The sequence below is a fragment of the Antrostomus carolinensis genome, unplaced genomic scaffold (genome assembly GCF_000700745.2).
Source record: "Antrostomus carolinensis isolate BGI_N321 unplaced genomic scaffold, ASM70074v2 scaffold4566, whole genome shotgun sequence".
NCBI lineage: Eukaryota > Metazoa > Chordata > Aves > Caprimulgiformes > Caprimulgidae > Antrostomus > Antrostomus carolinensis.
Window position 1 is genome coordinate 43,361 of NW_010321033.1, and position 12,833 is coordinate 56,193.

The following is a 12,833-nucleotide window of genomic DNA, read 5'->3' on the forward strand; positions in this document are numbered from 1 at the left end:
GTGCTCCAAGGTTAAAGCTTCTCTCTTTTTTTCATGGTTAAAAAAGAGCTTTGATTTGAAGAGCCTTTAGCAGATTTGGAATCACCTTTTACAGTGCTCAGATAAATGTTACAACATAATCCATAAATCAAGGAGACATAAAATTTATGAATCTTCATGTCAAATATAATTAAATGTATTGAATTCTCCAAGAAAAGCACAATGCCCAGAGCTGCTCTGCTGTTTTTTATTAAAGATAAGGAAGTAGGTCACTAACTACCTTTATCTCATTCATTTCTGAAAAACTACTTTTCTCACAGTTCCACGCCAGCCTGGAGTGAGCAATAATCTGTTTGAAATACTTGAAATTGAAAGAGGGATTACTGCTGATGAATTTGAAGCAAACGATGACCCAGGTAAAGATCATGTCTCCTTTTCCAAGGCCTAAGGTTTAAGGTTTTTAGAGATTTCTCGGGTTTTTATACATTTTTACAGGACACTTACATCTTATGCCCCTTGTTTAAATTATGCTTTGTAAAAAGAAAAAAAGCCACCACTTAAGTGAGCCTTTATAGTTTAATTTCCTAACAGATTTAGCACAAAAATAGTGTGAATTGTTAATAATAACCCTAGCATCCTTTTTATTGGTTTAGTATTTTTGTACATTCTTTTTCTAGTGTTCCTGCTGCTGCATTTAATTTTCATATTTATTTGCTAGTGTCAGCCACAAGGGAAATTGCTGTAGTTCTCCAACAAAACAATCCACTTTTTAAATTTTATTTTTAAAATCTGCTGTTCTGCTCTGCCCAGGTGCGCTGGTACACAGCTGTAATTTTGATAGTGGACTGTGTGGATGGATCAAGGACAAAGATGATGACTTGCACTGGGAACCAGTGAGAGATGCATCAGGTAAGGTACCTGTGTACAATTGCATCCTGTAGTTGAAAAGCCACCCAGGCTTGAGGTTGATGACAGTTCTCACATTGTGATGAATTTACACAGGTTCTGTTCTCTTTAGTTCTGGGATATATTTCACACCCACACCTCTTCTGAGTGTAAAAATCAAAACCGAGGATTCCCAACATGAAAGCGCAACTGAGAATTTGCACTTTTATCACAGCTGCTATCTTTACAATAGGAATGTCTCTGAAGGAGTAGTAAATGTGTTCAGTAACAGATTATCTGTCTTAAAAGAGTCAGAAAGAACAAAAATGTGGCCTAGAGAACAACTTTTATTTATAGTGAAACAAAGCTTATTTTTCAAACCACCACGCAAACATAATTATTTCTATATTAATAGCAAAATTGTAGAAAGTGCTGGAAATAGTCTTTGTTCTGCTGCCAAGTACCATGTTCTAGTTTAACCTCTCAGTTTGATTTTTATTGAATTCTGTCCTAAGTTACAGCAACCTGTGTGTAGGAAAGCTGTTAAGGAACTGGAAGGAAGACAAGTTAGGTGCTTGTATGCAGAGACTTCTGAAAATGGGTATGTTGGGGATGGTAAAAATGACCTGGCAATGAATATTAGAGGGGAGAGTGCACTAGCCACTTGCAGGGTAGGGGAAGACCAGCATGGGCACCGGTGGTCAGCCAAGGCAGCAACCCCTCCCACACCCCCGCTGTAGTCCCAGCAGAACCGCACACCTGCAGTGCTGGAACTCAGTTGTGTTTTGTCCCTGTTGAATTTACTGTGTGGCAGTGAGAGGCTGGCCCTGCCTGCCTACCCTTCCCCTGGCAGTGCTCGCCCCACAGCGCTGGGGATTAGACACAGATCTCGGCTCCCGTAATGATGGGATTACTTCATCCCCAGAAGAGCAGCCTTTGAAGTGCACAATGCTGACATTATGTGAGGGGACAGCAGACCTGGGAAGGAAACGCGCTCTCAGGCAGTGAAATAGTATAGGTTAAGTTGAGGGAGGGTGAGGGCACCGAGAGCCATTTTCCTTGCGCACCACCTCAGAGGTGTCTGTCCCTACACTGCCATGGACCAGACAGTCATTTGCCACCGCAGCAGGTGGCCTGGCGCCTCTTTCAGGCTGTTGAGCTGGCGAGGTGGGAGTGCCACCTTCGCTTTCTGGGCAGGCCCCTCCCCACCCGCAGGCATGCTCTAGTATTTCATATGCTCCTTACCATACTTGAAAAGTCTCACGAATGACTCGGGAGAGCAGAGCTCCTTCCACTTGCAAATGAGAAAAGAGGGAGCTGTCTCCTGCTTGCAGACTGGCATTTTAAAAAAGATCACACATAATTCAAACATCTTCAAAATGCTTTGTTTCTGGGAATGTAAGTCAGTCAAAGCACATTCATTATCTGTACTCAAAGCTTGTTATTAATAACTATTAAGTAAGTTCCAGAACTATGATTTTTAACTGGCTATTTTATTTTTTTTACTTTTTTTTTTTTCCTCCTGCACTGCTTCCCAGTCAGGGACAACGTCAGATTTTTGTTTCCTGTGTAGGTTCTGCTGCTGTTTACATAACCTGTTAAAACTAGTCCCTTGAAGTCACCTAACCACTCCCTCCTGTTTGAAATACTGTGTTGCAAGGATTTATTTTCACAGCTTGTTCCTGAGTGTTTGCTTTCACCTTTCACAGTTTGCTATTTTATTGGTTTACCAGAATTTGCATTTTGAAAGGTGCCAGGCTGAAGCTTTATAAGCTTATCTTGCATGCAGAAAATGCTGATTTGAGGGGACCTTTTCCTGCAGGGGCTTGCCTACAGATACATTGACTTTGTGCTTACCTGAATCTGTTTCCTGTTGATTGGATTCAGTCACTGTAACTATCTGAAACAGATGCAGTTAATGAGTCAAGTCAGTACTTCTATAATGATATAATTGTACCTACAATAAACGGGTGCAGTTATTTGAACTCTATTATGCTTATTTTAGCAGTTAGTTACCTTGATGCAAAACCAATACATTAAAAAAAACCCAAACCAACCAAAAAAAACCCCACTTTAACAGATCCCTGGACAAATGGATCCCACTTCATGCCCAAATGCAGGTCTGGGGCCCCAGACAGCAGCATAGTACTTGGCTTTGTTAAATCTCGTTGAGACCAAAGAACTGAAATACCTATGTTGAAGTAGTGAGTTGGAGAAAAGGTTGGCTTTCCTTTTAAGTAAGTGCGTGACAAGCCCTGGTATATTGTCATTAAACATCTCAGCTTTTGAGGGAAATAATTGTGGCTTTCAAAAAGAAACTTTCAAAAAATAAAGCTCTGGTTGAGTAGTAGCAGGGAGACAATTTGAATTAAAAATACTTTTCTGTTCTATAATTACGTAAAGGCTGTGCACGTCAGCAATATTACATACCTCCACTATTTCGACATCATTGGTTTCAACTAAGGAGCCTAAATGCCACCTTTATATTAAGTTCATTGAACTTGGATTGTTTGATTAAAAAAAAGATTTAAAAAATCTGATCTCATTTGGAAAAAAAAAAAAAAAGATTATTAGGTTAAGAGTAAGACAAGAATTTTTTAAAATTATTTTTATTTTTTAAAAGTGAACCCTCCTCCCTTTGGTCATTTCAGATCTTAAAGTTATCATCTGCCTTGCAAAGGTTTTAAAGAAAAGTAGAAAGAAAAAAATACAGGTTGGGTTTTCTCCAAGATGTGAGGTCTCATGTATTGTAGCTTTGAGTGCCTATGTGAAAGGGTGTGTGGGACTCATGGAAGTGTACACCTTTTTGGGGGGGGGTTTAATGGATGTTGTCGTACCTGAGAGCCTCTACTTTTTATGTTTGAGGTGTTTTTATGAAGGCACCTTTACTTCATACATGATCAGAGATGATAATAAGGTTTTGAATTAAATACCTGTGTTCACTGACAACTTACTACTGTTCAAGAAGGCATCTGGGAGTGTATCAAGTTAACAGCCATTTGGAAATCATTACTGTTTCTAGATATCTGTATGTAATCTAGATTAAAAGTTTAAATTATAGTCAAATAAAAAGGCTATCTGTGTTTGCAAATGGATATGCTTTGAGACCTAACCTGTGAACACAGTTCCCAAAGCAAAGGAAAGGGACAGACCCGTAGCTCAATGACACAGTAACATTTATGTTGGCCTTCTCACTCACCCATCCCATAGCAAATAACTGCAGCTTACGTGCACTTTACAGTGTAAATGTACATCCACTGTGGGTTTAAAGTCATGCTGGCAGAAATGAAGGAATACATGAAATTTTCATTTTCAAAAGAGGTATTACTTGATTTGTAAAAAAGAAATTAGGTGGTCAAGACCTAACCTGGTGCTACTGCAAACAGAAGACCAGCACTATAAATCCTACCCTGCAGGAGGCAGATGCACCAGTTCTGGCTCACATTCCAGCAACTACATGCTTTATTGAAGGCTCACTGGACCTTGTGGAGCTCTTTTATATGTTTTGATTTTTTTTAATTACTCTTGTGCATTTGGTCCAGCAACATAATTGAATTTAAGAAAAAGAAAAACCAAACCTAAATGCTTTTTCTTTTGCAGGGGGACAGTATCTTACCATCTCTGAGCCCAAAGGCAAAGAAGGAAGAGCAGCGCATCTAATCCTGCCGCTGGGGCACATGGCTCAGGCCAGCGACTTGTGCCTGTCGTTTAGACACAAGGTGCCTGGACGGCATTCTGGTGCCCTCCAAGTCTTTGTAAGAAAAAATGGTGCTCATGGACCAGCTGTTTGGGGAAGAAATGGTGGCCATGGCTGGAGACAGACACACATAACTTTACAAGGACTAGGCATCAAGAGTGTAAGTACCGATGGGTGTGCTGCCTTCTGGTTTTTTGCATGAAAACCTGAAGACACTTGGGTGGTGTAGCACTGGACTGTTTGTCTTCTAGGTCTAATTTCAGCCTGTGTTTTACTTCTTTCATCCCTGCCAATGGAATCACATTAAGGATAAGAGAGTCATTGTGCATCTTGTCAAATTAGTTTTTTGCAAAAAACCCCACCTACAGCAACAGACAATAGGAAATGACAAAATAGCCTGTACTGAGCTACCTCGTAGTGCCCGTTTTCAGGGAATCACCCTAGGAAAGAGCAGTCTACTGGACAATGGCATATACTGTATGTGGATTTCCAAAAGGCTTTCATATAATGCTTTAAAATAATACAGTGCCATGAATTAGAAGAATCATCCCTAGTGGATTAATAACTGGCTAAACCTGGGCAAAGGTATTGAAAGTAAGTTGGTTTTGATAATGTGGGGAGGTTACATGTGCAATCTCACAAGGCTTTATGCTCTTCAGCATACCTAGAGCTGATCTGGACGAGGAGGTAGATGATGACCAGACTATGCCAGTAACACAAAATGGCTCAGTGCAATCAAAAGAAGCTGTCTGAAGTGCCATGGAGAATCTTTTAATACCTGGAAATCTTAGAAACACCGGGTCATAAACTGCTATATAAAAAGCTTAGGATTTCTTCAACCTCTGCTTAGCTTTGAAGGTAGTTTCTATTTCAGATCTGAAGAAGGGGCTTGGGTGCTTCAGGGCCTGTTTTGCTCTGACTTATATCAGGTGGTCTAAAAAAAGCTCACACATCATAATGTTCATGGTGGGAGCAGGCTGCAACACACAGACACAGTATATGGTTCTAACATTAATATTAAGGCTGTAATTACTGCAGTTATTTTTTTGAAAACTTTACCTTGGCAAAAGTAACAAAGATGCTTGTCCTTGTTAGCTGTAAATGAAAATCAGACTGAAAGCGTGGAAGTTTACAGCAGGTGAACAATATATTTGCCCCCATTCTTACCCTTTTCCACCAAGATGAACACTCTCACAATCCTCAGGTTCTGTCTCACAGAGCAGTTTACTGAATAACTGTGTATCACTAACATATTGTCTGGCAGAAAAGCAAAGGAGTTTTAGAGAGGGCAAACAGGACCAGCAGGCCCTCTGTGCACTGTCCCCTGCCTCTCTTGACCACCTCAGCAGTAGCTGTGAGTGTGGCTTGCCCGTGGTAACTGATCACCGGGCCACAGACCAGAGCTGCCTCATGGCACCTCACCAAACAGGCGAGTTCGGGACCTTTCCAGCCAGCATGGGGAGCCCAGGCTGCTGACCTGAACCACTGTGACATTTTTTCCAAGGATCAGGGCATGAGAGAAGACTCTAGGTAAGCAGGGAAGGCCTCTGCCACAGAGAAATCGGGAAGAAATAGGGAAGCTTTATTTTCTAGCTAATTAAAAACCAAAAGCAACTAAACACTAGTGATTTTAGGGCGGCCCTACTGGTAACCTGAGAAGAATATGAATGGAGACCAGAATCCTTCATCACACTTTCTAATTAGCTCTATGTAAATTATTTCTAAAGCACACCCAAAATCACTCATCTCTAAAAAAAAAATAAAATTCATTTATTCAACATAGAGTTGAATAAAAAAAAATTTCTGAATTCTTTTATTTCTGAAAAAATTTCAGTATATTCAACATAGAATTTCTCTGACCTCCTCTGTTCCTATTCCCTATTTGAAAGTGTGCTTTCAGCAAGCATCCACATTATTTTTTACTAGACAGCCATCTAGTAAAAAGGTATTTCTGATCTATGAATCTGTATTAACTCTTTCCAGCTCAGTCATAACAGCAGACTCTTAAACAATGTAGGCTTTGAATAATTTTTAAGCCATGGTCAAAACCACTGACCGTATTAAACAGTTGAGGCTTCTGAATCTACAGCAGTAGCACAAGTGGGCAATACTGATTTATAAGAAGTGTTTCTTAAAGTCAGCTGGCCATTCTTTATGTCATCTCTGATTTATGCTCCAGTCTTTCTTGTCAAGCTTTGTATTTGTTGAATTTGTGCTACTCAGGCTAAATCTAGAACTGCTAATGAGCTGCTTATATCCATGCCCAGAGTTCTGCTGCCATTTTGTGAGGAGTCAGCACTTTAGAGATTACCAGGAGTCTACAGGAGCCAGAATTTTTAAAATAAAAGATGGATTTTCTAGTTCCCACAACTAACGCAGCTGCAAAGTGCTTTACCAATGGAAAGCTCCTCTATTAAATAGACAACTATTTTCAGAATACAGAGGATTTTGTGTTTGCCATGAGGGACAATCAAAACGGTGCAGAGATGATATGTAGGAAGCGCTTGAGATTCCCTTACCTGGAAGTTCATCTTACCTCAGCAGATGGTGCAGCTGGAGCAACTCTGTCCTGAACTGCTGGTTCTTCACTTTTTGCTGGTTCTTCACAAAGTGAAGAAGGGAGAGGATCAGAAGTAGAAAAACGTATTTCTGAGCAGAATAAATAGCTTTTGTGCCTGAATTTTCTTATGCTTTTGCTTTCTTACTGTTGAGACCTCTCTCAACCAAAGCCTCTCTCATTTTACTTTATTTTTGCACTCAAATAATTCTATTTCTCTTCCCAGGTTATCTTCAGAGGGGAGAAAGGGAAAGGAGGAACTGGGGATATTGGACTAGATGACGTGATCTTGAGGAGAGGACGCTGCTCTGAAGAGCATTAGCAAAGCCAGTGGAGCAGCAGAGTCATCTCCTCTAGCCCTTCTCGTGCTATTCTTACCAAGCTTTGAAACAGAACTGCACAAAAAAGATGAAAAAGTTGAAGAGTGACAACTTCTTAGTGGTCTGCGAAGGGCAATCTCACTGAAACTTCACTTAACAAGGAGAGCACCTCCCAGGATTCAGGAACTCCAATCCCATGCTGGTTGTTTCTATTAATCCTTACCCCTAAATTGTATCTTGTATGTAATAACTTTATCTCCTGCTAAGCCTGTTGAGGGCTCACACAAAGCATTTGTGAAAAAGGGAGAATTAATTACAAATGGTGGCAAAACAAAGCTCCAGCTCAGAAAGTTTTAGTGTTAACTGATAACTATCTTCCCATTGTGCTGCTCTTTCATTGATTAGATTTGATAGACAATGGGATTCCTCCACCTTCAGAGTCACCTCAGATTAGCAGAAGCCTGGCTCTGAACTGTGGCTTACTGCCACTGACCTCTGAAGAAGGGTTTGCTTCATATTAAAAAGCATTTATTTTGGTGTTGCATCTGCATTAACAAAAGCAGTTATATAGCGTAGGCGCTGCGTCCTGTAATATTGCCACTGCTGTGTTTTGTGTATATGTGTATGGTTGGTAACATATTTATGTTTTTAATATTTACGGACTCTAGTTGCAAGGTAATTGTCAGCTGTGCTCTCTTATTGTACCAGACAAGAGTTCAGCATATCCTTTGATCCCGCTGGTCGTGCCAATAGATACGTTACCAAAGTCAGTCAATGGTGCTCACTGAAAAATGCTGGTGCAGTTTTTCATGTTGTAATATGCTGAAGGCAAAAGACCAAACCCCTGCCTGATGTAAAGTGGCATCTGATAATGCTGTACAAGTTTGCATTTAGCTCAGGAGCAAGCCCTAAAGGGCTCTCGGTCCTGCAGGAAGCTCCTGGTTCAGGTGAAGATGGAGCAGCCTGGAGAAGATACTCACGTCTTGTAAGACTGAGCCTGTTGTCGCTACCAGGAAGGTTCCCTTCCCACAGGTGGTACAAACCTACACATAAGCAAACAGGGCGGCTGCATTAATGCTGTAGGAACAGTTCAGACCGTGAAATGCCTTGAGTGATCTTTGTCAAATGTCCATATTCCATCCAACTCTCCTGTACATAATAAACATTTTTATTCATTCGAACAACTCTCAGCTCTAGCTGGAACTAAATATTTATCAGAACTTTGGACTAATTTTTTAGTTATGTGTCATGCATGTGGTGTGCAGTTTCCCAGGGAATTCTTCTGTTTGGTTTGGGATTTTTTAAATGAGGATCATCATCATCATTGCTGCTAACAATTCTAAATTTGACAAAGTAATTGTAACATTTGAGAAAATGACAAAGAAGTAATTAAAAGTTGTTAGTGGTGTAGCCTTATAGCTTCAAAAAATGTGTATATAGAAGAAAGAGCTCTCAGATCTTTTAAATACTTAAATACAATGTAAAATAAATATCAGCTTCATGTAATGTTATATAACCATAATTTTTAAAAAAAATAATGTTCAGGCTTGCACAAAGTCCACAGAGACAAAATTGCAAGACATTAAGAGGTAATATTCCAAACCTCTGTTTCTGAAAAAATACTGTTTTGAAAATATTTTTTCAATTATTTGTCCCCTAGGGCAAAGCCCAGTATGTATAGGAGAAGTTTATTTGACCAAACAGATAAGTCTCCTGCAAAACTGTATCCAGAAACATTTTGAAAAGGAAAAAAACAATGCATTTGTAAACGTTTTTTAACTATTTTGCTTCAAATATGATCATAAACTTTTTTCTTACATTACTTTGTAATATGTCAGAAATATTTGTGAATAGTTGAAATGCCTTGTCCTTATTTTAAAGTAATCAGTAAAGGAGGCTGTTACTTGCTACCATTTGGAAATCTTGTTTTTATATCTAGATCAAAAGTCTCATTTTTATTGCAGTGAAATGAACCAAAAGATGACAATTCAACCAAAGTGAAGTAGCTTTTGCTACCAGATTTAAAAATAAAAGTACATTCCACTGTAATATGACAAGAGCAGTATATGCATTATTCAAAAGGAAGAATGACAATTTTCAGCCTAGCTTGTTTTTTATAGTTTCACAGGTAATTTAAGAGCTTCTGCAATATACAATGTCCATTTTAGAAGCAGCAGCGACCATAGTTCCACACACTCCTGAACCTGCACAAACTCTTCTGTTCTTTGGCATCTAACAAGATTAACACACTTTGGTCTGGTTCATCTACAGTGGGTGAAGATGGTCTTTACCAGATATTACTACAGTGTTCTGAGATTGAGACTCCCTGGTTACAACAGAAATCTAGCTACACAAGACTGAAAGAGGTTTCTGCCCCTTTACAACTGGCCCTTAGAACCCAGAACTTGAATGAATTCAGAAGGTAAGCAGAAAGAAATATGGGCATGGGTGACACGAGGAGGATTTGGGGTCTCTGTGTTTCATTAATGTGTTTCATCGTTACAGTCAAACAAGTAACACCATAAAGCCTTGTGAACAACTGAAGTCTCAGCTGTCAGTGGACACTGGGGTAGTTTTGCAAGTCTGGCTCTGAAGGAGCTGCTGTGGCTCTGAGTCACTCACCTCTGCAGCCCATTGTGCCGTGGTGCTGCATGTGTCACCTTCTCTCAGTGTTTATGAAGAGAAGAGGCGAGGTCAGTCAGTGGTTCGGTTGTGATGATCCTTCTCCAGCTCTCACTGCTCCTGCCCCTTCAGGCAGCTCCATACAGCCACACGACTCAGGAGGGAGGAACCTCAAGAAAAAGATGAGAATATGGCCTGAAGTGTTCCTGTGAAGTGGGTTAGAACTGCCCTTCCTGCTCAGGGTTTAATAAATAGGTAACTGTGCCAAAAGAAATTCCTGCCTTAATACTTAGGCAAGCAGAAAGAATTACACTAATTTAATATGAAAACATTTATCAAATATACTGCATAACCACTTGCCAGCTTATAATTTAATGTTTTAAAAAGACAAGTTAAACTTTTTACCCCAAAATGATTTAAAAAAAAAGATTCTTCATAAATTACAGGTACCATGACCAGTGGCAGTGTGCATTTCCTGACATCAAAGTGAGTACAATGGAAGGGACCGATAGAAGGTTTTGTTTCCAGGTCCCATTCTATACAGTCACCTCACCTCTCATCAGAGTCATGTCATTAAGTCACTGGTGAGTCCATTCATTCTGGAGAAAAGCTTGTCTAGGTTTCCTTCAGTAAATTACCCAAGACTTGGAGGTCAAGACATTGGTTTTAATATAGTTGGAGATTACAATAACCACCTTAATAAGAGATTAAGGTAATTTAAGAGCTTCTGCAATAGCATAGCATAGTCATGAGAAGACAACCCTGAGCAGAAGAATGCTTATGACAGCAGCCTCCATTGTCCTGCTCTGTTCTCATGGAGAAAAGATGCAACAGTAGCACCTGCCTCCCATCCAAGTGCTGGGTCTCTCTAGACATGCCCCATTAGATGTTCCTCCCCACCAATGAGGGACAGTAATTGTCTCCAAGACTGCTACAGTCAGAGACTTTGGATCAAACTATGCATTGTGACAGTCACCTTGAAACTTGTTCACTCTGCATTTAAAGATATGCAACAAGATAAACTAAAGCCAATTTTAATTGTGAATGTTAGAAAGAGTCATTAACTGACAACTGAGGCCCAGTTAAATCCTATGCAATTTTTATTTATATTGAGCTCTATCTCAAACACCACATTATCACAGTTTTCCTCATAGTTAGGACAATTTCTTACCTGCTGTTCTATCCCGATGTCCTGTAGTCACACAAGGTTTTATGACTTCAGATTTTCCACACCAATTAAAAAAAAAATAAATCAAGATTAGCAATGTATTGGTGTAAATCTGCAACTTTAGAAAGAAAGAATTGACATTATGGTGGGAACTTCCAGAGGTGGTAACTTTCAGAAGTGGTTTGAAAGAACAGAGAAACCTCATGCTTTGAAAGTTAATACGTTCTCAGAACACACCGACTGCTTCAACCTGACCTAGTGATGAGCGAAGAAATGCTTTATTTGGTGGAGAGGAAGATGGCAATGGACTGAAGATCTTCGGAGGACACAAAGACACTTTTGACAGTACAGACTGAAGCACCTATAGAGTTCAGACACCAGCTCCATGTAGGTTTTCAGGATTACAAGTTCAAAATGAATCAAATCACATTCTAGCTGCTCTGCTCTTACCAATTCTCCCTGCGCACTTGTAGGACCACTTCGAAGCCCAAACCCCATTTCTTTGCTTTGAAACAAATTGTCCTCTAGACAGTGCTCTTGCTGGTTGCTTTGGGCTGAGATAGCCTATTTTCTAAAAAACTAATGGTTTATTTTTTATTTATGTCTCTTCTTAAACTTGACAAGCAGCCTGGGTAACATTACTGAGAGCAGGACAGTTGATTCCGTTACCGGATGCTCACAGGACTGCGCATGTTAGGTTGCCTTTTTTCTCCTAAGAAATCTCTAATTTAACTCCAGAGAGCCAGACAGCATATAATGCTTGCAAATGCTTGATACATGTCAAACGTATAGATCTATCCCTAATTTTCTTAATAACATGTCAAACAAGGAAGCAGAGTAGTCCTGAATTTTCTGGATAAAGACAGAAAGAATTCCCTGCCCCCTGGGCACTCCCCATCATTATTTTTCCTCAGGTTGCTTCCTAATAGCTGTTAAGAATCAACCAGTTCTTTCTTTATTCTTAGCAATATTTAACCTCATTCTGTAATACATGGGCAGATTTTTGCCACTTTACTAGTTTCCCTGTAATCCAGCTATTAAAGGACTCCCCAAGACCTGGGAACAAGGCTCCACTGCCATCAAACCACTCTTCTACAGGTTATCATAGACACCACATCTCTAGAGCGAAATGTCCATCTCTACAGCATCTCTGTACTCTACGTACCAGGAAATGTGATGTATAATTGCATATCCTCTGTGTGTGCCGTGTGTGCACACGCACGTGTGCTGTGCCCAACAGGCTGAGACCAGCATTCAGGGTTTGAGCCAGGAAGCTCAGTATTTATCCAGCACACAGAACAAGGACACCCCTCTCTGCGATACAGCGAATCCTGCCTCCCTCTGACCACAACATACTGCAGCCCTTTGCCAGTAATTTCTGCTAACTTTCGACTTCATGATTTTTTACCTTCTGTTCCAGCCAGGAATAGGCCTCTTCACACTCTTCTCCCAGGTTTTTCCTGACTGTGCATTCAACAGCCCATGCTCTCATTTCAGGCTCTCATCCAGATTCCTTTTGCTGTTCATTCCGAGATTGGCAAATGCCTGGAAAGTCAAGGTACAGCGGGTACTCAGAGAATTATTTTACTGCATTTGTTTGCAACA

General features: G+C 40.1%; 1 protein-coding gene across 1 annotated transcript in view; it reads left to right on the top strand.

Annotated features, from left to right (window-relative positions):
- The window catches only part of NPNT (nephronectin), a gene marked incomplete at its 5' end in the record, with an annotated part of 50,261 nt that extends 42,634 nt beyond the window's left edge, over positions 1-7,627 (top strand). Inside the window, 4 exons of the mRNA XM_029085390.1 lie at positions 300-395; positions 790-888; positions 4,465-4,721; positions 7,345-7,627. Coding sequence (XP_028941223.1) covers positions 300-395; positions 790-888; positions 4,465-4,721; positions 7,345-7,440 — 548 coding nt within the window. The remainder of the gene's footprint in view (positions 1-299; positions 396-789; positions 889-4,464; positions 4,722-7,344) is intronic.
- Positions 7,628-12,833: the final 5,206 nt, after the last annotated feature.